The following is a 22,396-nucleotide window of genomic DNA, read 5'->3' on the forward strand; positions in this document are numbered from 1 at the left end:
GCCAGGTACTTAATGGCCGTTCCGCCCAGGCTACCAAAGAGCGAGAAGAGCATGGAAAAGGCTCAGGTGTAGATTGGGCATACGCATACAGTTAGGTATATAGGTGTCGCCACCAAGTCAATCGCAGACTGGGGGGCCTACAGCTACGGCTAGGAAGCTGGAGTACGAAAGGAGCGACTGCAGTTTGATCCTAAGCATCCCCGTATATACATCCGCCAACGCAGGTCATACCATCGTCTTGGCAAGCTATAGCCAATTGCAACACCTCAAAGATAGTGACCAGGAACGTGAAGACCGGGGCCAGCTATTTTTGAGGATCATACTCAATAAGGCGCAATGCATTCTTTGATGCGATCAGACCGCGCTGCTCAAGCATAACCGCCTTCGAGGAGAACCCGTACTATATCTATCACCCCGACAATCTCAACAACATCAAGTGTTGCTCGGCGACCGCCTTCCGACATCATATCGCTAGACAAGTTACGAAGTCTGAGATCGAAGGGGAAGGGAGCGACTGGTTTATGGAAGGACTGGACTGTACCGACTGTGCTGGAGTCGCAGGATGAGTTGGATGTAACCAGTAAAGATGGAGAAGTGGATGGAACTATGTAAAAGATGATCGGTAGCTTCATTGGTGCTAAAATACGGGCACTGACGTCATGTGGAACGCGTCGCGTGGCACAGGCGTGGCAGAGCTGTTGCTGCTTTTTCCACGCGTAACATCAATTCGAACACCTTCATATGCTGGCGATAGATACTACACAGGCTGTCTTTACAGTGATTGAGGTTGTTACAGTACGAAGAGGCAAATGGAGCCGATTTCGGACCGGTGGACCCTTTGATTCGACATGACGCCATGCCAAATAGTCCCCGATTTACTAATTTACATCGCCGCCGTAGACATAGCCCTAAAGCTTTCGAACACACCTCAGGTACCTGATTGTATTCTGCAAACTTCACAATGGCTTCGTTTTTCCCTCGTGCAGCTTCCCGAGCTCTCCGTCCTTCAGCGCGTCCTGCCCTGAGGGTACAGCGCCCTGCTGCCCCACTATTCCGTCGCGGACTCGCGCTTCCTGCTGAGCAGCCACGACTGAGGCTGGGATCCATTGGTATGTTGTGTTTAGAGAATATTGTGAGCAAAAGGATGAACGAGACTGACTGTGCGTAGCGCCTAACTTCCAGGCGAAGACTACTCATGGCGACATGGTGAGGAACTCCAACAAATAGATTGCGAAAGTATGCTGACTTCAAATTAGGACTTCCACAAATTCTTGGACAACAAGTGGACTATCCTGTTCTCGCATCCTGCAGACTTCACTCCTGTTTGCACAACTGAGCTTGGAGCCTTTGCGAAGCTCAAGGATGAGTTCGATGCGCGAGGCGTCCAGATGATTGGTTTGGTATGTCTTCATCGACACCGATGGATCAAGATCAGCGTACTAACTTAATTATAGAGCGCCAACGACCTAAGCTCGCACGACCAGTGGATCGACGATATCAACGAGACCTCCAACACCACGGTGCAATTCCCAATCATCGCCGACGCCGACCGCCACGTCGCTTTCCTCTACGATATGATCTCGCAAGACGATCTCGATGCGCTTCAGAAGAACGGTGGCATTGCTTTCACGATCCGCTCCGTTTTCATCATCGACCCAGCGAAGAAGATCCGCCTTACAATGTCATACCCCGCGAGCACAGGCAGAAACACTGCGGAGGTCCTGAGGGTCATCGATAGCTTGCAGACAGGAGACAAGAAGGGCATCGCTACACCCATTAATTGGGAGAAGGGTCAAGACGTCATCGTACCACCCAGCGTTAGCACTGAGGATGCCAGGAAGAAGTTTGGCGATGTTAGGGAGGTCAAGAAGTACTTGCGCTTCACCAACGTCGGACAATAGACGGACGATGAGCGGAAGTATAAAGTAGAACATCAATAGATTCTATGAAATCAGTATCTGCAACTCGTTCCAGTACGAGCTGATCTGGCAATCAGAAACGCTTTGACCTCTTTCAGCCTGTTTCATGCTGTCATCCGACGACCTGGGCTGCGGTAACACAATACGACATATTGAGCTCTTGCAAACAATCCTCTGTCTACATCCCTGTTGCAAGGATTGCTTGAAGATCTCAGCAAGAAGTGCGAAGCTTTTCCATCGGTATTGCGGTGCGCGACTTCCGCCGCCTATCATGATATCGGCATGTGTTGCCTAGAATGAGGCGACACGCTGTTATTGTAGCTGTAACCTAACCCACTGCGTGAACACTTCCAATTGTACTCCATAATGACACCCGCCAGTATGGTTTGCCTATGAGTCTAGGCTAGTTTGGTTCGTAGTAGGTCAGTTGCCGCGTACCTCCTACTATCTTTGAAAGACTGCAGCTTTGAGCTGGCGGACCGGCTGCCAGTTAGATTAGCTTTGGTGGCGCTGCAATCCTTGTCAGAGTTACTATTACACATCATACAAGTTAAAACCTAAGCAGGTGTACCTTAGTCTTCTATTACTTTATAGCCTACAATAGCGTATAAAAGATAAATATTAGATTCTTAATATTAATGTAGACTTCTAGCTAGTATATTTATATAGATAATACTTATATTAGTACAATTGGAGACTGCAAAGTAATAGATGGCTAAGGTACACCTATTTAGGTTTTATCATGTATAGAGTGTTCAGGTTAATGCTTGGCTTTTTCAGCCTGGCTCCAAGGTACACGCCACTATTCAAAACGGCGCAGCATTCGACGCCCCTCCCCTAAGCTACTGATGCCGCTGGCCGCCTAACCAATGTAGGACTGATAGACGAAATGTGTATTGGCCCGCAGGACCCATGCAGCTAAGCCAATAGCTTACATTTGCCGGTTGTCCTTTACCGGCGCACCGCAGTCCATATACATAAACCGAGAAATTCATCTCTAGATTTACATGTAGAACGATTTTACATACTTAAACATACATAGTCCAAGAAGTTTATCTCTCGACTTACATATGGAACAAGTTTACACACTTGAACATACGCATACTTTTTTCCGTCCTCCTACACTTATGGCTCTCGCATGACAGGCTCGGGAATCTGACCTATCAGAAAAGCAATCAGTATTTGGATGGAAAAGAAGGACATAGTTGGTTTGGACAGCAACATATTTCCGATGCTAGTGCAAATGTCGACAGCACTTCCAAATAGTATGTCAACCAATCGATCTTCGGCATATATAGCCTTAACCACACCTAGTCGTCTCCTCGGCCGTACCTCCCCCAGATATATCAATCAACAACCCCCAATGGTCCAAAGAGGCGCTTTTCGGGTTGCTTGGCGTGTTGATAGTCGTACTGATCCCTTGCTTTGGCTTTTTGTTCAAGGCATGGCTTGGAAGACGTCGACATGCAAAGTTGCAAAGGAGAAACTCCAATAGTAATCATAATCGCCAAAACCCATGGAAACGGTACTGACCTTACAAAGATGACAGCGATCCGACCGTAGACCATCTTAGATCTCGACGAGGAAAGAAAATTCACTTCAAGAGGGTTCAGAGCAATACAGTGCTTGTCGTGTGTTGATGCTTTGACATTGAGAGACGGGTGGACAGCAATAGAAGTCGAGCTGGAATAACATAGTGCCACGTGAACAACACACGGACACTGGCGTTGTAGAGGTTGTTGGATTGTTCGATATGTTGTGTTAGCATCGCAAGCAATGTATAGAATCTTACTGGTATGCATTCCTATCCAACCTCAGTACAAGGGTATCATTCGCAACCTTCCCTACGATCCAGCTGGTGCCGCAAACGACAGCCTAACGACCTGCCCTCCATCACCTCCAGCTTCTTTCTTCCATCCAAGCACCTCATCATTGTTTCTCTCCTTATTGACCTCCCACGGGTTGATGAATCCAGCACTTAGGTTGCCCGTCTTCACACCTTGAATAGCCAACTTCTGCTTTGCCTGAGCGATGTATGCGTTCAAATAACCTTGGGTGATGAGACTGCCGCATATGCACTCCATCTCCAGAAGATCAAACTCGTGGATGTACGGCGGTACCCCTTCCATGCCAACAAAGTCCGGGTCGATGTATGTCGATTTGTTTGTTGATGCGTGGTCCTGATAGATGTGGCCGAAGTTGCGACGACCTGGGCCGCGATCCTGCGCGGCCATTGCAGCGTTCTTGATGAGTGAGCGTGCCTCGAGAAAGCGAAATATAAGAACCGCCGCATTGAGATCGAGCAGAGCAGCCGATTTCGATGCTTCCCCTATGCTCCCGGTAAGGATGAATGTCTTGCGAAGAAGCGACCACCATACGAGGACCTCGCAGTAGTTGCCGATTGGGTAGAAAATTCGGTACTTGATCATGAACTCTGCACTTGGATGTGAAAGGTCCAGGTTCGTTATTCGACGGAAAGTTTCGAGATCGCCCTTGCGAATCGCACGAGCGAGCGGTTCGAATACTTCCCGGAAGCCCACGCATGCAGGGTCGTTGTATATGTGTTCGTTTGGAAATCGGCCAAGGATGATGTTGGCAGCGACAAGGCAGACAGCAATCAAGCGACGCTGACTTGGACATTGCCTGTGGCAGCCTCTGTAAGCTAGGTCCAGAACGAGCTGAGCTCCGTAGAAGTTGGTATTGCTAAATTGGTACCGCCCGAGGTAGTAGAGATAGGTGATACGCTCTGCAGCTGGATAGAAGTGTAATGGCGGTGACGAATTCGATATATTGTTGAAGATCGTTTCGCAACTTCCGAGCTTATCGGCCTGAAATAGAGTCTTCAGACATATGTTTGCCATCTTGTAGATTCCAACTTTCTTTCCATCAGGCTTGCCATCTTTGATGCCGCCGGGTACTGTGTTGCGGTCATTAAGGCATATAATGAAGGCTTGTCGTACGATATTGGCTGCTCTTTCTGGTAATGATTCGCTTTGGCCATCCTCGTCTACGTCGGTAGTGATGAGATGCATTGTCAGATCAGGTCTCTTCTCCAGACCAATCGCCACTCTTGCGAACACTTTTGCATAGTACATGATAGTGGGAAGCATCAAGATGCCTTTGGTAGGATGCTGCAATGCGCTGTTCGCTCGTCTAGGATGGCATTAGCGTCGAGCGACTGTAGGGCTTACATTCATCAACATACGGTTGGAGATCTGTCATCAGCTCGAAGACCAATACAAGATTTTCTGCATCCATGTCCCGGAGAAAGGTCATCCATCCGACCAGGAAAGTCACCAACGAACCCCATGACTGTATAGGTCTCCCTTCCTCATCTTCAGACTCTGCTGTCTCAGTAACAACCCGTCTAACAAGATCCTCAAGGCGTTTCTCGGAGTCTTCATTGGTCGCAGGGTAATTCTGCTGCAAGGACTTGATGAGTTCTTGATGATCTGGCGGAAAAGCATTGCCTTCGCCTGGTTCCAGAAGTACAATCGATTGTAGTTGATACGGATCCCCAGCTTGAATGGCGACGTTGACCGCTGTACATAAGCGTGTCTCTACATCGGGTTGGCTCCGGAAGAACGACATGGCTACAAGAGCCACCGCTGGTGGTTGAGTGAAGAATCGAGCTAAGCGGTGGAGCTCTTTGAGCAGCAGCAGAGCGCTTTTGGCTTAGCGTCAGGTCCTAGCTCCCAGACTCACCCGCCGCCTCATCCCTGTCGCCGATCAGAATGAAACATCCTTCATTCGTTCCATTACTCTGGTCGGCTTTGTCCACTAGGATGGTATAGAAAAATGATTAATTTGGAAACATCTAAATTCGAAAACTCGTTGAATAGAAGTCTCAAAGAAAAAAGCAATAGCGAACGCTGTCCCAGCTTGCGCGGCCGAACATACCTAGCCTTGCAGCCTTGGAACCTTTCACATGTCAGACCAATGCAGCGGTCCCACCGTGACATCACAACTGGTAATATGCGAAACACAACATCCGAAGCTGCACATCTCCGCAAGGCTCCGTAAGAGAGGGTGAACGTCACCTAGATAAGTCAAACTCGTCTACCTTAAAGTTTTGTGACCGTCTCTCCGCTTTTACCTCTCCGTCTCTTTCCTCTCACAAACTGAGATACCATCTGTTACGATGGGCTACTTCTGGAGTTATATTAAGTACTTCCTCACTCATCCAGTCCTCTTCGTATACCAAATCATACAATATGTACTCGACTGGATTCTCTCTCCAACACCTCCACCACCGCACCCGAACCTCGTGCGACCAAAAATCGCTGTCATCGGCGCAGGTCTAACAGGAGTATCTGCTGCATCACACATTGTCGGCCATGGTTTTGACTGTCGTATCTTTGAAGCCGGGCCCAAGAAGAATCTCGGCGGAATCTGGAGCCGGGTCAACAATACATCTGGTCTACAAATCCACTCGATTATGTATCGGTTCCACCCTTCCGTACATTGGAGTAAAGGATATCCGGATCGCCAGCAGATTGTTTCGCAAATTACGGAACTTTGGAAACGCTATGGTCTCGAGAGCAAGACCGAGTTCAATACACGAGTTGAGAAGGTTTATAAAGATCCCCACGGGCGTTGGATTATCAACGATCCCTCTCACGGACGTTTCGACGGTGTAATCGCTGCCATCGGTACTTGTGGTGACCCAAAGATGCCTACGCTACCTGGTCAAGAGAACTTCGAGGGAGAAATCTGGCACAGTTCGCAACTCGACGGTAAAGTCGCCAAAGGGAAGAAAGTTGCCATTATAGGTGGCGGCGCCTCCGCAGTTGAAGCTCTAGAATTCGTTGCCAGCGCACAAGCCGAACATACCAACGTACTCGCTCGGTCGGAGAAATGGATCATCCCGCGCAACCCGTTCATCGACAGTCTTCTTGCTCTCAACATCTTCGGCAGCGAGACCATTTTCAGTTGGATTCCAGAGTACATCCTTCGACTCTTCTTCTACCGTGATCTCTACGACATCTCCCCCGCACCCAACAGTGGAAAGGGGCTTTTCACCGAAACACCAATGGTAAACGATCAAGTCCTCGACCTCGTCCGCTCAGGCAAAGCGTCCTGGCTTCGCGGCGATATCATGGGCTACGACGAATCCGGCACCGGCATCAAATTCAACAAGCGCGCCCAAGGCGTCCCCAAGAACGGTCCGGGATCCGAGAAACTGATTGAAGCAGATGTTGTCATCATGGCAACAGGATACAAGCGGCCCAGCCTAGGCTTTCTTCCTGATGAAGTTTTCAGCGAGCCGTACGACCCACCGAACTGGTACCTCCAAGTCTTCCCGCCTGAACACCCTTCCATTTGCGCAAACAACTGCACATATGTCAACGCCATCGGTACGGTTGGAAACTACCATATCGGTATCTACACACGCTTCCTGCTCATGTACCTCGTTGACCCTCTTGCTCGACCGCGCACTTGGTGGATGAAGCGCTGGATTGACATGACGCGGTTCATCAAGACGAGGGCCCCCGGTGGTGCCTTCGACTTCTTCACGTACTCTGAACTCATCTATTGGTTCCTGTTTACAATCGTCATTAATCCGTTTAGGTGGAAGTGGGCGGCTTTCGTGCTGTGCGGTATTGGGAAAGGATTGCCGTTGAGCGTGGTTGAGCAAGAAGATCGAGCGAGAAATGGCTTGGGCATGAGGCATATTTGGAGTAATCATGATAATGGGGAGGATTAGATTCTTGTGGTTTGAAAGTTGAGATGAACAGGACAGACGCGTAATTGCCTGTCTGTAATGGAGCAGGGACTGACAAGTTCGCTGTTCAACATGCATGACCAAATCCTCATCACCATAGTGCACAAAATGCTCTCATTGAAGACTGTCTTCAGGGACATACCACGACGTATCGAAGTGTGTTTCTTGAGGCCGTTCAGATGAATGGGAGCGGTGCTGTACCCAGTGTCGCTACAGACCAGCTCTTGCATCCCTTCTCTTACACCAAGTTGAATATCACCGAACGCACCCTGCATCTAGCGACATGACGTATTGCCAAACCAACAATTATTCTTGATTCTTTCGTTCCAAAAGTCGACTGAGGATACCGATCCGCGGTGGACACAATTGGCGATCGATATCTGCGATGTGGAAGTGCGATGCAATGTCATCAGTGCGACACAGGAAATAATTCCAGAGGGTGCGGCGGCTACTAAATACTCGGTCTCGTGCTCTATGAGGTTAATGTCCGACGTGTTCAATAAGAAAAGGAGCAGGCGGTGAAGTTTTCCCTATCGATATCGCAGATTGCATGGTCGGTGCCTCTGCCAAAACTCCACCCCCTTTTGCACATCTTGCAAAGTTTGCTCTCGGTATGCACATAATTCACTGACTCTTTCAAAAGTTTGTAAAATACGAACGGGTTGTGCAAAGAGGAGCCGGCTGGGTACACATGAGGCGCACCTGACCCCATGCATCGCCATGGCAACAATGTTGCAAATATGCGAGAGTCGCCGGGCAAGACGACACGATGATCCGGCGGGATGAATCGTGAAGATTGACAATGGAAGATGATGCGCGATGGTGTGTTTGATAATCTGAAGGATGTACCCCGCGCAAAGGCGAAACAGCGTTGCAGATTCTGGCCGTTCTTTGTACTGGCGAAATTTAAATCTGGAATGTGACGATGCTGCGGATGCTCACCGGATGTCCCCGCAGTCACAGGCTGAAAGCGCGTGTCACAGCGTCCCGCGTTGTCTCAGAAAAGTCAGGCCCCGAGGGAGAGGAACACGCAAGGCCGCAAGCGAAGGCACCGCAAGCATCGAGGTGAAACCCGTGCATCTTGTTGGAGCCTCGAACCCCCGAGGTATATTACTATAAGTGAATCCTTTGTCCGACGAAAGAGGGTCTGATGTGCAACGTGCTGACCGAGAACGGGACGCGAGAGATGATTTCCGATGACGGCTGGTACTCGCGAACGCTTCAAGGAGCTTCAGCTGAGTCTGGGTTTTCATGGTGAGTGACCTTCGGGCCCGAAACATGTCCCGCGATAGTGTTCAAGGCGATCATCAGAGTTTTTTTCTTCACACATAGTGTCCACCATGATGTACCTGATACAGCATATACGTCGGATGCGTCCGGCCAGGTGCTGACACGACGAAGTTGAGAAGGCACCATGACAAAGAGGTTGCGGCTAAGCTGCCACCACAGTGCAGATTTTCAGGGTCTCGAAACGCGAGGCCTTCTTTGGCGGCATGGTCAAGCGGGTCCCGAGGTCTGGGGTATATGACGCAGACCCTGTGGTGAGACTCGCCTTCACCTATTTAGGTCAGGTGATGGCGCGAAGACGGTTGTTTGTGTACACGAAGCTTGACGCGTCGCACCTGGAGACGAGACGATGGATTTTGAGGCGCTTGCAACAAGCGCCACTGGTTGGCCTTGGTGTGTGTCTGGCGGTCCACAAAAGGAGGGGTCAGCCCGTTGGTGGTGGGGTCCAGCCGATCGTGTGCCGGTTATGAAGGCTTTGTGCACAGTGGTGGTGGCAGAGCCGCCGTTCTCGAACAGCGACTCAGCTCGCCTCTTTATGGCACCACAGCAACTATGACAGCGGCCCCCGGTCACCCCGAGAGGCCATGGCTGACGTGTGTTGTTGTTGGCCGTGGGAGCGAGGGTCGGTGGTCGAGAGGTCGACAGTTGTCTGAACTGGTTTGCAGAAGTGGGAGCCAACCGGCGGATAAGAATAGCAAAGTTGGCAGTTCATCTCAGCCTTATTGCCTATGACGTTGGACGCATGTCGCCATCGCGATCGCAGAGGGGAGAGTTCGATCGCGAGCACGGGACTAGAGTGGTAGCGTGTTGGAATGGAGCCATTCCTGTTTTATGCAGCCGCTTGTGGCTAAGGGGATCAGAGGGCGAACGGGCCGGGGTGAGCTCACGTCGTCAAGCCAGCGGCGCCTGCGAAGCCTGCGACGTCGGTCTCGCTGCACCGAATTCAGTGTGGAAATCTCCCGTCCGCCCAATGAGTCGTTGCAAGGGAGGCAGCCAATGACACGTCCCGCAAGCCATGTTACAGCGAGGCGGTTCCCTGGCAGAGAGTCGCCAAGCTTGCTGCTGGCCCGTACAATGACGAAAGTATGCGCAGATGAAGACCGAGCTTGCCGTCCAAAACATCTCACGCGTCTTGACGAGGCTGGAGTTGGGGTAGTTGACTCCGAATGTGGTATGCTGTATGCGGTAGTATGCATAGATGATGCTAGCCTGGTGGGTCTTCGGTAGCGAGTGGGCAGCTCGTCTGGTTTCCCTTGGAGACGGTTTCTACGTTACGCAGCACGGCTAGAGCACTCCACGCAGAACCACTCCGAAGGGAGAAATTCTCTCGGCGGCGCGAGTTTAGGCGGAGAGCGAACTCATGGTTTCACGTATCGTGCTCAGCTTACAGGGAGCATCCATTCCGCTTGCGTCTGATCCGTGCCGAGCTAGGGAATTGCTTCTCTGGCAACGCGATGCTGAGGTGCAGGTGGAACTGGCTGGAACTGAGTCTCGTCGAGATTCATGTGATGTCCGGGTTCAATGAAGCAGGACATGTTGGACGACTATTCTATGGATACTGCACATGTCAGTGCTGGAGGTGTAACACATGGAACAGCTGCGAACGCTTGTTTACTTCGGATTCGCGTGATTAGCTGCGTATTGCTGCAGCTACGCACAGCTACGCGACGGCCTACGTGGGATCGCGATCAAATCAGCGACCGGTGTACCTGCGGCGGCATTAGAGGGTGCGGATCAACAGCATAGCTCTGGCCTGGGTGCATAGCCGGCGCAAGCAAACTCCAGTCCCCAGTATTCTTTGTCCCGTGCTGAGCATTGAGGCCTCCGGTGTGTGCAAGCGCCTAGCTCTCAAGCCCACGCCCTGGTCGTCGGCCCTAACCTGAACCCAGCAGTGGGCTACCCCAGCAACCACGGCATCCTCAAATCCAGCTGCGTGACCTGGGTCCGCTTTCCTCTTCTCTACCCTTCTCGCACCCAAGAAGGCCCAATCCCCTCTTAAGTTGGCTGAGGATCTTGGACGACGGTTGCTTTGCTTGGATATCAGGAAGAACATCGTATACGGCAGTCGCTACCTCGTTCACCATCCACTACGCCTGCAGCCCCATCTCAGCCTCATGCCCGGAACCCGCCTCTAGCATCTCGACCACGACCACGGCGACGACACCCATCCAGCTATCTCACACACTATCTCACCCAGCATCTTCAGATTGGAATTAGTTTTCCCGTCTTGCATGCTTATCGCCAGTATCGACTCTTCCCGTCCGACATCCTTTCAGTGAAGACCTGCAAACGCTCGCTCCGCCCGTTGCCCGGTACGACGATAACTACCACCATCACCACCACCACGAAGACCAATTCGCCATGGAGATGTCTTCGCCTCTCGCGGCCATGCACCCGCCGCCCATCCCCGGCCCCTGGGGATATCGACGTGACCTGCCGCAATCGAAGCCGCTTTTTGGAGGAGCACACAGCATGGGCCCCAACAGCTTCAACTTCCGCGACCTCAGCATGAAGAAGAAGAGTGGGGGAGACTACTTCACCCTCCAGCCCATGCGAGGCTCGTCGCCTACCACCAGCCTGGCCGCTGATATGTCGAGCAACCTGCACATGGACCAGAGGTACAATCCCTCTTTGTCCCTTTCTACATTCCAATTGCGGTACTAACATGCTTTGTTACAGCCCTCAGCTCCAGACGCCTCGCCGGTCGCTCTTCACGTCGAATCTCTTTCAGCAACTTGACACACGGGGTAAGTGGCTCATGCATTCACTCCAAACGGGAAGTGTGAGGCTGACAGGCTCAAGCAGAAATCACGACCCCATTAGCGCGATGGGAAGGCGTTACGACTCCGCCAATTCCCTCCTCGTCGCCTGGCTTCGCACCAGACTCGATGGACATATCCCCTCTTCCCCACAAGGCACCTTTCAGCTTCATCAACGACCGCCTCTTGCCCCTGCCCTCGCCCTCCCCAGAGGTGACGCCAGGGTCCGACAGCGACATGCTCACTCCATGTGACGAGCTACCAACCCCACCCACATACTCTACACCCTCGCTCGAGGTTCCACGACCCGTATCAGCCGCCGAGTCAGTATTCCAGCCGTTCAATCTCCCAGTCAATGCTAACACGATATAGTCGCCGAAAGTCCGCTCTTCTCAGGCCCTCTCTTTCGCGTCACAAGAACTACTCCACTAACACCGTGTCATTCAAGGACCAAGAGAAGCCAACGAGCACTCCACTGCCCGCCTTCCAGTTTGGCTGCGGTGATTTCGCTCGAAACTCTTCTTCCTTGAGCTTGGACGAGTGCTTCACTGCCTCACCACCTCAAGAGCGTCGTCCCACCTCCAATGGCTCTCTCTTCGCGTCGAAACCCAAGCCCTTTTCTCTCAACTCTACTGCCGCTCGTGCCAATGGTTCCCCCCTCGCCGCTGTCAGGAAGCCTGCCGGTCCTCCTTCTCGTCGTCCCAGCAAGTTCCGCAGATCGTTAAGCATGTTCGAAAGTCCCGGTGAAGTGATGAATGCCAAGCAGGAACAGGATGATTACCAGCCCAGCGGGCTTCAGTCTGTGATGGATGTCGATGATGCCAACCCACTCAAGCTTCCCCATTTCACCACTAGCGAGCCAGAGAGCCTCCCTCGTATCACCCACGAGACATTGGTCGAAGTCCTCGATGGTGCTTATGATCACTTGTATGACAACAAGGTGGTTATTGACTGCCGCTTCGAGTACGAATACAATGGTGGCCACATTGAAGGTGCATTGAACTTCTGTGACAAGGAGAAGCTTGCCGAGCGTCTCTTCCAGGCTCCGTCAAGTGAGAACACTCTTTTGGTACTGCACTGCGAGTACTCGGCGCATCGTGCTCCTCTCATGTAAGTTCAATGAATACTCTCGCCTTTGATCATCACTAACAGCAACAGGGCTAAGTTTGTTCGCTCGCAAGATCGCAAGGAGAATGCGCATCAATATCCCTACCTCTCCTTCCCTGAAGTCTACATTCTCGACGGCGGTTACAGCTCCTTCTACCATGCACATGCAACCCGCTGCTACCCCCAGAACTACCTTCGTATGGATGCCAAAGAGCATGAGCAATCGTGTGAACGCGGCCTTAACAAACTCAAGTTCAAGTCGCGTGCTAAACTCAACCGTGCTACCACCTTCACCTTTGGGCAGCACTGCCAGATGGAAGACAGCCCTACAGCCATGGGCCGTACAAGATCTGGAAACAACCTCTTCACCCTCGGCAATGACTCTCCGGAACTCGGACGTGTCAACGCCGCTTCCCGTCGCCTGGCCTCTTACTGAGCCTGCACAACAACCAACCAACACTATAACGAAACTAAACTAACTTATGGCGCATTGATTCACGGCGTTATGGATGATTGCTGCATGGCATTGGATCCCCACAGCATTGGCGTTTGGTCTTTTTCCATTTTCGGGGCGTTTGAGCGATTCCATTTGACCTGCATCACTCTCCGAATTTTTACACAGCGGCACCAGTCTGCAACTGATCTTTGGGGTGACCTGTCCCCGTTTTCGTTTCTATACCCCATGTCGCGGTGCCGTGGGCCCGGGCAAAAGTTACCATTTCTTGATAGGGATTGCTGGATACCCATCTTGTCTACGGCGAGCGTTGAGCGGTCCAAAGAAGGCTGCCTCGTGAGCTCATTCATTTCCTTTGTTCCTAGTACCCATCCTCAGACGGATATCTCCTGGCTCAACTGCGCTGAAACATTGCCTGCACATGTTCTTCAGAACAAAGAATCTAAGAATCATCACGAAATCAAGTACACAAACAGGTCTACGTGCCTTCAAAGCATTAATCACCTACACGGCATCTTCTGCCAGTCTCCTTAATACAACTCATTTGCCATTATATTCAGCAGCACTCAGATTGGGTTCTTTGTCTTGTGTTGTATGCCCCGTGGTGCCTTAGCTTCTCCCGCATGTACCATGTAGCTCACATCTGCTTCTTTTCTTTGCTGGTTGGTATGTATACACAGAATCGTTCGATGGTAATAGGCTACACGTACTTGTAGTAATACAGATGGACCAAGGATGGCTTGAAGAACTTGAGCAGTCGATCAAGCAACGAACAACAAAAGATATCACACTAATCTGATCCGCCCGTACCATTCTCCTGATGAAGAGTTTGTGATGCATTAACCCCATGCACAGGTTATATGTTGAGCCACCTGTGCAGACACCAGCCATAGCTCATATTGAAATACTGCGGTAGCGACGGCAGTTGATAGTTGCGCTATGCTAGCTCATATCGGGGGCAATGTTGTGGTTCTCTTGCTTCTTTCGGCGTTATCATCATCAAAGTCTCGATCACGACGCGGCTTTCTCCTTCGTGTGTCGATCGCGTCGGTCGCATCGAGCGCGTCGAGCGCGTCGGCGCTAGCCCTTAGCGAGAAGAGCTCCCCGCAGCACGCATCCCTGCCCCACCGAACATCTGCATCTGCATGCAAGCCAACGCACACGCACGCATCGCGCCTGATACATAGCTCAGATCTCGCTTCATCACCTGCAGTGTCTCGGATGCTTGCCGATCGCGTCACCTTCGATCAACTTTATCTCCGCCTTTGCCTCGAGCTTTCCGCATACACTTCTGTACGATCTGGGCTCAAGGAAAAGCGATACGACACACCCGTGCGAGACCCGGCTGTACGCGTTTACGTACCCTACTCGTACAGCTAAACCCGACAACAGAGGGAGACACACATACAATGGATATCGACGATCTTCTCGCAGAGGTTGCGGTTGAGTCGACACCGAGAGAGGCACGCGACTTGCAGGAATTGACGAGGTGTTGGGTTGCGGAAAGGGTTGCACCAGAGTTATTGCCATGGCCCGAGGAGCTTATGGGAAGGGTACTGGAGAGAATCCAGAGACAGGTGAGCGCATGGAAGACTCCAGCTCGCCCAACGTATGATAGCTAATGACGCAGCCAGATTGAACTTGTCGAAGACCAAACGGGCAACATGGACCCGAAAACGAACTTCAAGCTTATCATCATACAAACTGAACTAGAGCGGTTCAAGTTCCTTGTCCGCAGTTTCTTGAGAGCGAGGATAAAAAAGGTATGCTACTCTCGCGCACTACCGCTCTCTACGACAACTTTGTGCTGACACCACAATCATAGATCGATACACACCCCCTACACATCCAATCGCTGCACACGACCTCCCTCGAAACGCCCTTCCCGCTTCTCTCCTCATCCGAACACCAATACCTGACCTCACACCAAGCGCTCCTCTCCTCCCATTATAGCTCTTCGTTTCTCTCCCAATTCCCGGCGTCGCTACAACGGCTCGATGATACGACAGGCGGTATCAGCATGATCGACAAGCCGGATGAAGACAAAGCAGTTTTTGTGAGGGCGCTGCGAGACGTGGGAGAGATATTTGTTGAGGGGACAGATCGCAGGTTCGAAATGAAGAGGGGGGATGTTTGGGTTGTAAGGTGGAGTGCAGTAAGGGCTTGGTGTGTGGGTTGCGGGACGGGCGATGTCGAGTTGATATGAGATGGTTGCATGGAGATACCAAGCACGAGAAGAGCATGAGATTATGGGTGCGACATGGCTTAAGACAGGCCATGTCCGGTTATCAACAAAAAAAAGAGAGACCGCGCTTGTGACGACACGAAGCTACTCTGAGTGCGAGTGGACGCTGGAGGGCTCAGCTCCTTCCAAGAGCGACATGACCAACTTGCCATGGTTAAGATCGCGACAGTCGAACACTCCAAACACATTTTGGAGAACAGGTGATTGCGCGCAAGCTGTGTCGCCCATGTTCCTTCAGTTAATCAGATACAGAGCTACCGGCCGAGTAGATACATGGAAGTCCACTATTTTACGTGTTTTCAGGTCATAATGGTGATGACGGACCCCACAATCTGAACTTTAGTTCATCCTTCGATATCTCCCTTGTGGCGGTAAAAGTTCGACACGTACTCAACAGCACGCTGCACAATCCCATTGTCTAAGAGATCAGCTTCTCTTCAAGCGGCGCAAAGACATACGAGACATGAACGCCGTGTTGAAAGCAGATGTTCTGCATCGAGACATGATTGATTGTGCCTGCGGATTCTGGAGAGAAACAGCAACATGCAGCTTTTCTGAACGGTCTTGAACAACTCAGGGCAGCACAAACATGAAATTTTCGCTTGCTGAGTTTTGGTAGAGTCGTCCTCTCCTCCTTTTCATAACACGCCTTTTCCAGACAGAAAAACCACGGTGTATTGTAGGATAGAAAGGATATTGCGAAGAAGGGGTTCATATAGGAAACCAGTGACGCTAATCGCAAGCATGCGTGTAAGTAGTTCGGTTTTTAGTAATATGTAGTGAGGCAAAGGGCGCATGCGAAAAGCACATGGTGATTTTAGTACAGCGAGGCATGCCGACCCCATGTCTCCTGTTGGTGTGCCTTTTGATTTTGCAAGACTTTGAGTGCTTGGTTGGTAGAGTCAAAAGCGTGTGAGGCGAACACATGAATATTTCAATGTGTAATTATGTAAGTCTACTAGGAAGGAAAGTCATGTAAGCTATCCACTTCGCTTTTTAAGGTTGCGAATAACGCAGTGTGAAGAGGTTTATGTAGTTTAGAACACCTCGAGGGATGTAGAAGACTGGAGGTGATCTGAATTTTCCATATCACAATCACAGAATCGCTTTTGGCGGAACATGTTCTGAAAAGGCCAAAAGTTTGGAGGTCGCTGGGCAGACGAACATGGCGCACTTGTCGACATGTTTTGCAATTAGACTGACAACTAAAGATGTAAGGAGAAACGATAGGGACGCGCCGGTCGTTTTTATACCTGGAATTCACACCGGAAGCATCTTTAGTAGAAGATTCTTGGCTCATTTGCAAGGATTGAAACATCGAAGCGTTTGATCGACGAACATGAGTTGGAGATATTCCAATTTTGGACATACAGTGTGGTAAAGACGATAAAGTGAGAACTTTACAGAGTACATGCAATGAAAACGATGGAACATGCTATCTTGAGCCTAACGAGAAACAAATCGTGATAAACCCCCAAGTATAACTCCACTAACCAAAGAAGTTCGTCTAATAACGTGATAAGCTGCGTTGAACGCGAGCACAAGATCTGACAGCCGTGAGTACACCTACTTCATCCTACCATGCGCCAGCACCGTATCAATCGATCGCCGAGACACCATGGTAGCTTCTTCGTACGTAGGCGGCAGACCCATCGGTATGGCGTCGTGTCCAAGCGCGGCATCCGCACGCTGGGTAGTGCTATACCGGTGCTCGTCATGTATACCCAAGTCTTCTTCCGAACGCATGTTGATGGGCACCAGCTCTCCATCCAGGAACAACTTCTTATCATACCCATTTCCAAGCTGCCGACCAGGAAGTATCCCAGAGGAGATATGTACGGGTGTTCTCAACTGAACAAATAGTATCCGACCAGCCTGATCCTGAGTATGATCAGTAAATACTCAACTAATCACCGTTCGGCGGCAACCGCTCGGATCATGTGTTCGACATACCTGTGCCCCCCGACACTGAAATCCCATCGAGATATCCAGCTCATACCTTCTCACCAACCCACACGAGTCGAAACTTGGTACAATGATGTCTGGCAGCGCCTCGCCCTCCCATAGATTCCTATCAATCTCCCGTTCGGCGCCGACGTCCTCAAAGTTGTGGAGTACGGGTAAACCAATGTTACTCATGCTTTGAATTGTCCAGCACGAGATCTGTGTATCCGTTGGAGATGGGCTCTTGGCTTTGATATCTGTGTACCCAACCAACAGCATCTGAAAAGACTGGAGGTAGAGGTCGTAGGCGAAGGAGTTGATTTTCAAGATGCTGAGTCGCATGGTCATGTGGCGGTTACGCAGGAGAGAGTAGTTCGGAAGGAAGTGAGCGGAAATCGATATTTGAGCTGCGGAGGCGGTTGTGGAGAGGCGATGCATGGATTCGGTTGGAGAATTGTGTGGTGTTGAGAGATGGGTATATGGGCCTATGATGGTTGCTTGTACTGACTTTACGCAGGGGAGTGCGCTGGGTTTTTCGGACATGGAGTCAAGAGATTGATGATGTGTTTCCATGGGCCATACTGTGATGTTCAAGTTCTACTAGTCGTTAGCGTTAGCATACTTACACCATAGGCTACCTTCTTTGCAGGGAGCCAGTCTTCCTTACCTTTTTCATTGTTGATTTGAAGATATTGCGCATGCTGGTTACTGCTACGTCAATACGATATGAGACCGCCGCCCCGTCGACAAGATTGTGCATCGACGGTGGTAGCATATTGCGCGAAGAGAATGTCGATTGGTCTGCATATTTCTCATCATATGCGGGCAATATAAATGGTGAATCCGGAGGACATGAGCTACACTCTGCCTCATCAGGGATCTATATGTACTTAGTGATGAGTTATTGCGTATAGGGTGTGTATGAAAGAACAAGACGACTTACCCGCAATGCAAACCGAAAGCTGTGATACCCAAAGCCCAGCCTTACCGGCTTTTCGGTACCCGAATCTCCCCGATCATGACGAGAGGGAAATACGATCTGTAAATCGTGTGCAAACTATATACACGAACAAGACTCAGTCTGATAGCTTGTCCACCTGGAAGACACCTCGCGATGCTATGTGTACTTACACGATGCTTATCCTGCTGCTTCCGGTCGATCAACAAGCCGCTTATGTCGGTATAAGAGAGTATACTCTCGCCGACTAACGTTGCTGTAATTTTCGAAACAGTGGTAACACTCGCAGGGCAGTAAATGACGATGTTGCCCGTGATCGAGTCGCCATTGCTGAAGATGGCCTTTGGGTGATCTAGTTGAATTGAAATATCCATATCAGGAAAAAAGAAAGGGTTGGAACAAACGATGTTAGTAGTAACCGTGCTGTAAAGAAATGAAAGTAGGAGTATCTGATATCACGAAGCAATAGTCGTGAGTGGTATTTGGTAAAGAAATGGAAGCTACGCAGAATTGACAACATGATGCCTTTAACATTATCCTTCAGTTTTATCTACGATGAAAATACTTCGTCTCCCGGCGTTCGTCCAGCAGCGAGAGTGAGATGGTGGAGTCCGGGACCGGCTATTTTTAGTCGGCACGCCAAGATTTTCGTTGCTGTCACAGGCCCTTCGACACTGTAGTGCAATTCGCAGCGGAATGATAGGCTAGGATCAGGCCGTTACTCAAGGAATTGTTGATCTCGGGCTGAGACGTTCTGGCGCTGCGCATGGCTAGAATACAGTGGCCGGGAGTCCTTATGACATCTTGGCAAGGGATACTTTCGCCGAGGCGGCTATGCCAGCATGGTCCCATAAGCGCACAGAGGCTCACTGTTGGTATGTGTTGGATTTCTTGCTCATCATCCATAACCCTCGTTTGATGAACCATCAAAGTGGAGAGATGACATGCGCGGAAGATTTGCTTAAACAAACGAGGTGACATGCAACGCCCATGTACGTGGTTAAATCATTGGTTGCTATCGAAGAATGAGAAGTCGGCATCTAACCATCCCATGGTAGGTTGGGTGTCGAATAATCCCCAGCTTGGGTCAAGTAAGCCTATACTATTGTCGGTCGGAAAATCCATCGCCATGTCGTCAGCGGGCTGAACTGAATTCGCGTATTCCGTGTTGATCCTATTCGTGTTCAGAGGCAGCTGCAACTGTTCCCCTGACAACTGGGCAGGAGGCTGCGGTGCAGACGTAACGGATCGGTCATGTCCGACGGTTTGTTGAGAGTGCGCGCATTGCGCTGCATGCGGTGACGTCTCCTTGGTTTTGTTGACGAGACCTTCGCAAAGCCCAATGAATGACTTGAAAAGTGTCTGAAGTTTGGCAATCGGTGGGCTCTGATCGGCCAGCCCGTCGAGTTGTGACGTAACAGTGGTGAGCAACTGGAAATCCGACTCGCTGGACGATGCTACGATGTTGCAGAATAGCACGAAGAAAGGCGTCAACGGGTGGTAGAGCACAGTCCTGAGCCAATTAGTTGGGATGCAAAGGGCGGAGGTAGTTACTCACCAGTGCATGTACGATACATGTGCTCGAACATCAGTGATGGTCATAGATTCTTCTTGAATGACCTTGAGAGTAGTCATAGCCATGCGCGCAGACTGGAGACAGTCGACGTCAATACGCTGTTTCGCTGGCTGGCAGATTTGCCTCGAGCGAAGAATAGAAGTCCGGAGCGAATGATACGAGAAGTGAACGGTGCTTAGCTCACTCGCAACGTGGAGGCCACCCCACGACTCTGATGCAGCATGCAACTAGACATATCAGTCTCATCGCTTTGAACCCAAGACATGCGTTGACTTACACTCGTTATTCTGGTGTACACCTGCTCCAATCTGTCAAGCAAATCCTTCACCACGATGTCGACTCTTGATAGAAGCGACTTTTTGTTTGAGATTCGATCTGGATGAAGCTCGGACATGTATATCGCTTGAATAGGGACGAAATGCAAGTAAGTAGATAGCAGGGATGACATGCCTTTGTTGAAGGGTGACGACAGTGCCGCATCCAGGCCATCGTACTCAAGCAGGAAGCGACTCTTTCCCTGCATCATGGAATAATTCTTGTCGAGGATGTGACACCATGTATAGCAGTAGTAGATCTCTATATCATCCTCTGTCTCAGTTCGACAGGCTTTGACTTGGGCTTCAAGGCCTAGGTCTTCGCACATCCTACATGCAGCTGTGATGAACGTCCAGCAATGCGTCAAATCTCCAGCACCTTGCGCGATAAATGCCTGTGTTATTTTAGCTGATATTGTCGTGAGCGGTGAGAGTCTCTTACGCTGCATAGGAGAGATTGTAGAAGAACAAGTGAAGGGGCAGATAGGAGATGGATGCGCGTCATGGCCAGCTTGATACTTTTAAGATACCTCGCAGCACTTTCAAGCATACCTGCGCCCACTTCTTCCATCCTGTCCTCCCCTAGTACAGTATTGATAAATTTGAAGGCAGCGGAATTCACGCAGATTGAATAGAGCAACAGGGTCTCGGGATCCGCGGTTCTGTAGATTAGTGCGTAACCCATATTCTTGAGAGATTTCGGCGAGACATGCTTGAAGTAATCCAGCACATGAGGACCAAGGTTCCGTCCTTTCAAGTCTAATATCGACGGTCAGCTGTAAGACGTGTAAGCGGTACTACAAAGCCTACCGCGAACCATCCAATACAGAACCTCGATACTAGGGTATGATATGTCTTCCAATACATCAAGAACCCGTGTAGTAGGCGGGTTTGAACTACCCCATGGCTTGTTGACTTGCGAGAGATGGTTCACAAAAGACATCGCCTCTTTCAGAACAGCTAGCCTCTCCGCAGGCATGTGATTTCCGGTTTTGATCTCCCGGCGAATGAAGTCCTGCGCCTCCGCTATCGACGGCGATGGAGGCATACTGGGTGAATGAGAGGATGCGGGTGACGTTTGGAGCTCGTGACGTCGACTTTGCTTGTGTGCCGACATGACTTCAGCGCCTCTTCGTCGTTTGGATGTGCCACGAGCTGAAGCTGTACGCGTGCATTGTATCTTGCCGTCTATGCAGTTGCCACAGGGATCGTTACGATCGCATTTGACCTTCGGCGATCGTCAATAAAGGCATCTCATAGGAGGAAAACAATATGCCAAACCTTTCGCATCTTGCAGGTATCGCACTAGTCTAAGTTAGGTAACCGTTGTTGCTCAGAGTGCGATACTAACCACCGGGTTTATGTCCATGATGACCTACTCAAAAGTGAAACAAAGTGGTTGAGTTGGACAGTGAGGAAAATTGGAGAATGAAGAAAACACATAGAGTGTCTAGTGGCGAATCAAAACAAGGGTATTAAGAGGTTTCATGAGAGGCTTTGTAGCAGATGCGAAGAACGACAAAACATCAACGGCTCAGGTTCGCATAGGACTGAGAAGGATTGAGATCTTGCCAAGTACGCGAGTAATAGTCCAAAACGATAGTAAAGCATGGGCGTCGGCTGAGCCACCTGCCGTATAGATGGAGCCACACTGGATCCTCTGCGGTGGCAGTGAGTTTCGCAAACGCATATCCAACGATTGAAATGCTGACACCGCGCCCTTGTCATCCATTGCCGGTCGTCCTTGGGCGTGCCTGTAAATGATGGTGCGTTGTGGGCGGTGCATGCCTGGATAGGGGTGGGCGCGGAAGCAAAAAAGGTCCGCCCGCGGACTCCGAGTTGGCCGATCCTAGCGTCCACTCCTCTCGTCCTTCACAGACACTACGAATAGAGCCGTATAGCTTAATGTTGACATGCTTCTCGCAGAACTACAATTTTGTCGTCACCGAACCTAGGCAAATAAGGCCTAAAGCAGATCTTCACTGACATAGATTCATGTAAGGGCTTTGACACGACGCAGTATCTCAGATGTACGCCTCATATATTAGTTGCGGTGAATAGGATGTGGTAAAGATAGAGAGAGAAGGTTTCATACATAGCCTTCGAGT

The 22,396-nt window shown here is 50.5% G+C and overlaps 6 protein-coding genes across 6 annotated transcripts; 3 read left to right on the forward strand and 3 right to left on the reverse strand.

The window, feature by feature from the left end:
- Positions 1-961: 961 nt before the first annotated feature.
- On the forward strand, positions 962-1,901 carry ALTATR162_LOCUS11535 (uncharacterized protein; the record flags this gene model as incomplete). The annotated part of the gene is made up of 4 exons (XM_043319177.1): positions 962-1,109; positions 1,169-1,206; positions 1,257-1,400; positions 1,455-1,901. The coding sequence occupies 4 exons, from the start codon at positions 962-964 to the stop codon at positions 1,899-1,901; spliced, it is 777 nt and encodes a 258-aa protein (XP_043175112.1).
- Positions 1,902-3,763: 1,862 nt separating this feature from the next.
- On the reverse strand, positions 3,764-5,510 carry ALTATR162_LOCUS11536 (uncharacterized protein; the record flags this gene model as incomplete). The annotated part of the gene is made up of 2 exons (XM_043319178.1): positions 3,764-5,072; positions 5,125-5,510. 2 exons carry the CDS (start codon positions 5,508-5,510, stop codon positions 3,764-3,766), a joined length of 1,695 nt encoding a protein of 564 aa, XP_043175113.1.
- Positions 5,511-6,060: 550 nt separating this feature from the next.
- Positions 6,061-7,626, forward strand: ALTATR162_LOCUS11537 (uncharacterized protein; the record flags this gene model as incomplete). The annotated part of the gene is made up of 1 exon (XM_043319179.1): positions 6,061-7,626. One exon carries the CDS (start codon positions 6,061-6,063, stop codon positions 7,624-7,626), a length of 1,566 nt encoding a protein of 521 aa, XP_043175114.1.
- A 3,666-nt stretch (positions 7,627-11,292) lies between these two features.
- ALTATR162_LOCUS11538 (uncharacterized protein) lies at positions 11,293-13,233 on the forward strand (the record flags this gene model as incomplete). Its single annotated transcript, XM_043319180.1, has 5 exons — positions 11,293-11,549; positions 11,611-11,678; positions 11,737-12,013; positions 12,063-12,800; positions 12,849-13,233. 5 exons carry the CDS (start codon positions 11,293-11,295, stop codon positions 13,231-13,233), a joined length of 1,725 nt encoding a protein of 574 aa, XP_043175115.1.
- A 3,829-nt stretch (positions 13,234-17,062) lies between these two features.
- On the reverse strand, positions 17,063-18,772 carry ALTATR162_LOCUS11539 (uncharacterized protein; the record flags this gene model as incomplete). The annotated part of the gene is made up of 4 exons (XM_043319181.1): positions 17,063-17,377; positions 17,450-18,037; positions 18,108-18,320; positions 18,572-18,772. The coding sequence occupies 4 exons, from the start codon at positions 18,770-18,772 to the stop codon at positions 17,063-17,065; spliced, it is 1,317 nt and encodes a 438-aa protein (XP_043175116.1).
- A 631-nt stretch (positions 18,773-19,403) lies between these two features.
- ALTATR162_LOCUS11540 (uncharacterized protein) lies at positions 19,404-21,336 on the reverse strand (the record flags this gene model as incomplete). The annotated part of the gene is made up of 5 exons (XM_043319182.1): positions 19,404-19,911; positions 19,957-20,201; positions 20,252-20,683; positions 20,731-21,047; positions 21,099-21,336. 5 exons carry the CDS (start codon positions 21,334-21,336, stop codon positions 19,404-19,406), a joined length of 1,740 nt encoding a protein of 579 aa, XP_043175117.1.
- Between the last annotated feature and the right edge of the window lie 1,060 nt (positions 21,337-22,396).

The sequence above is a fragment of the Alternaria atra genome, assembly GCF_907166805.1.
Source record: "Alternaria atra isolate CS162 genome assembly, contig: 35, whole genome shotgun sequence".
In the NCBI taxonomy this organism is placed as follows: domain Eukaryota; kingdom Fungi; phylum Ascomycota; class Dothideomycetes; order Pleosporales; family Pleosporaceae; genus Alternaria; species Alternaria atra.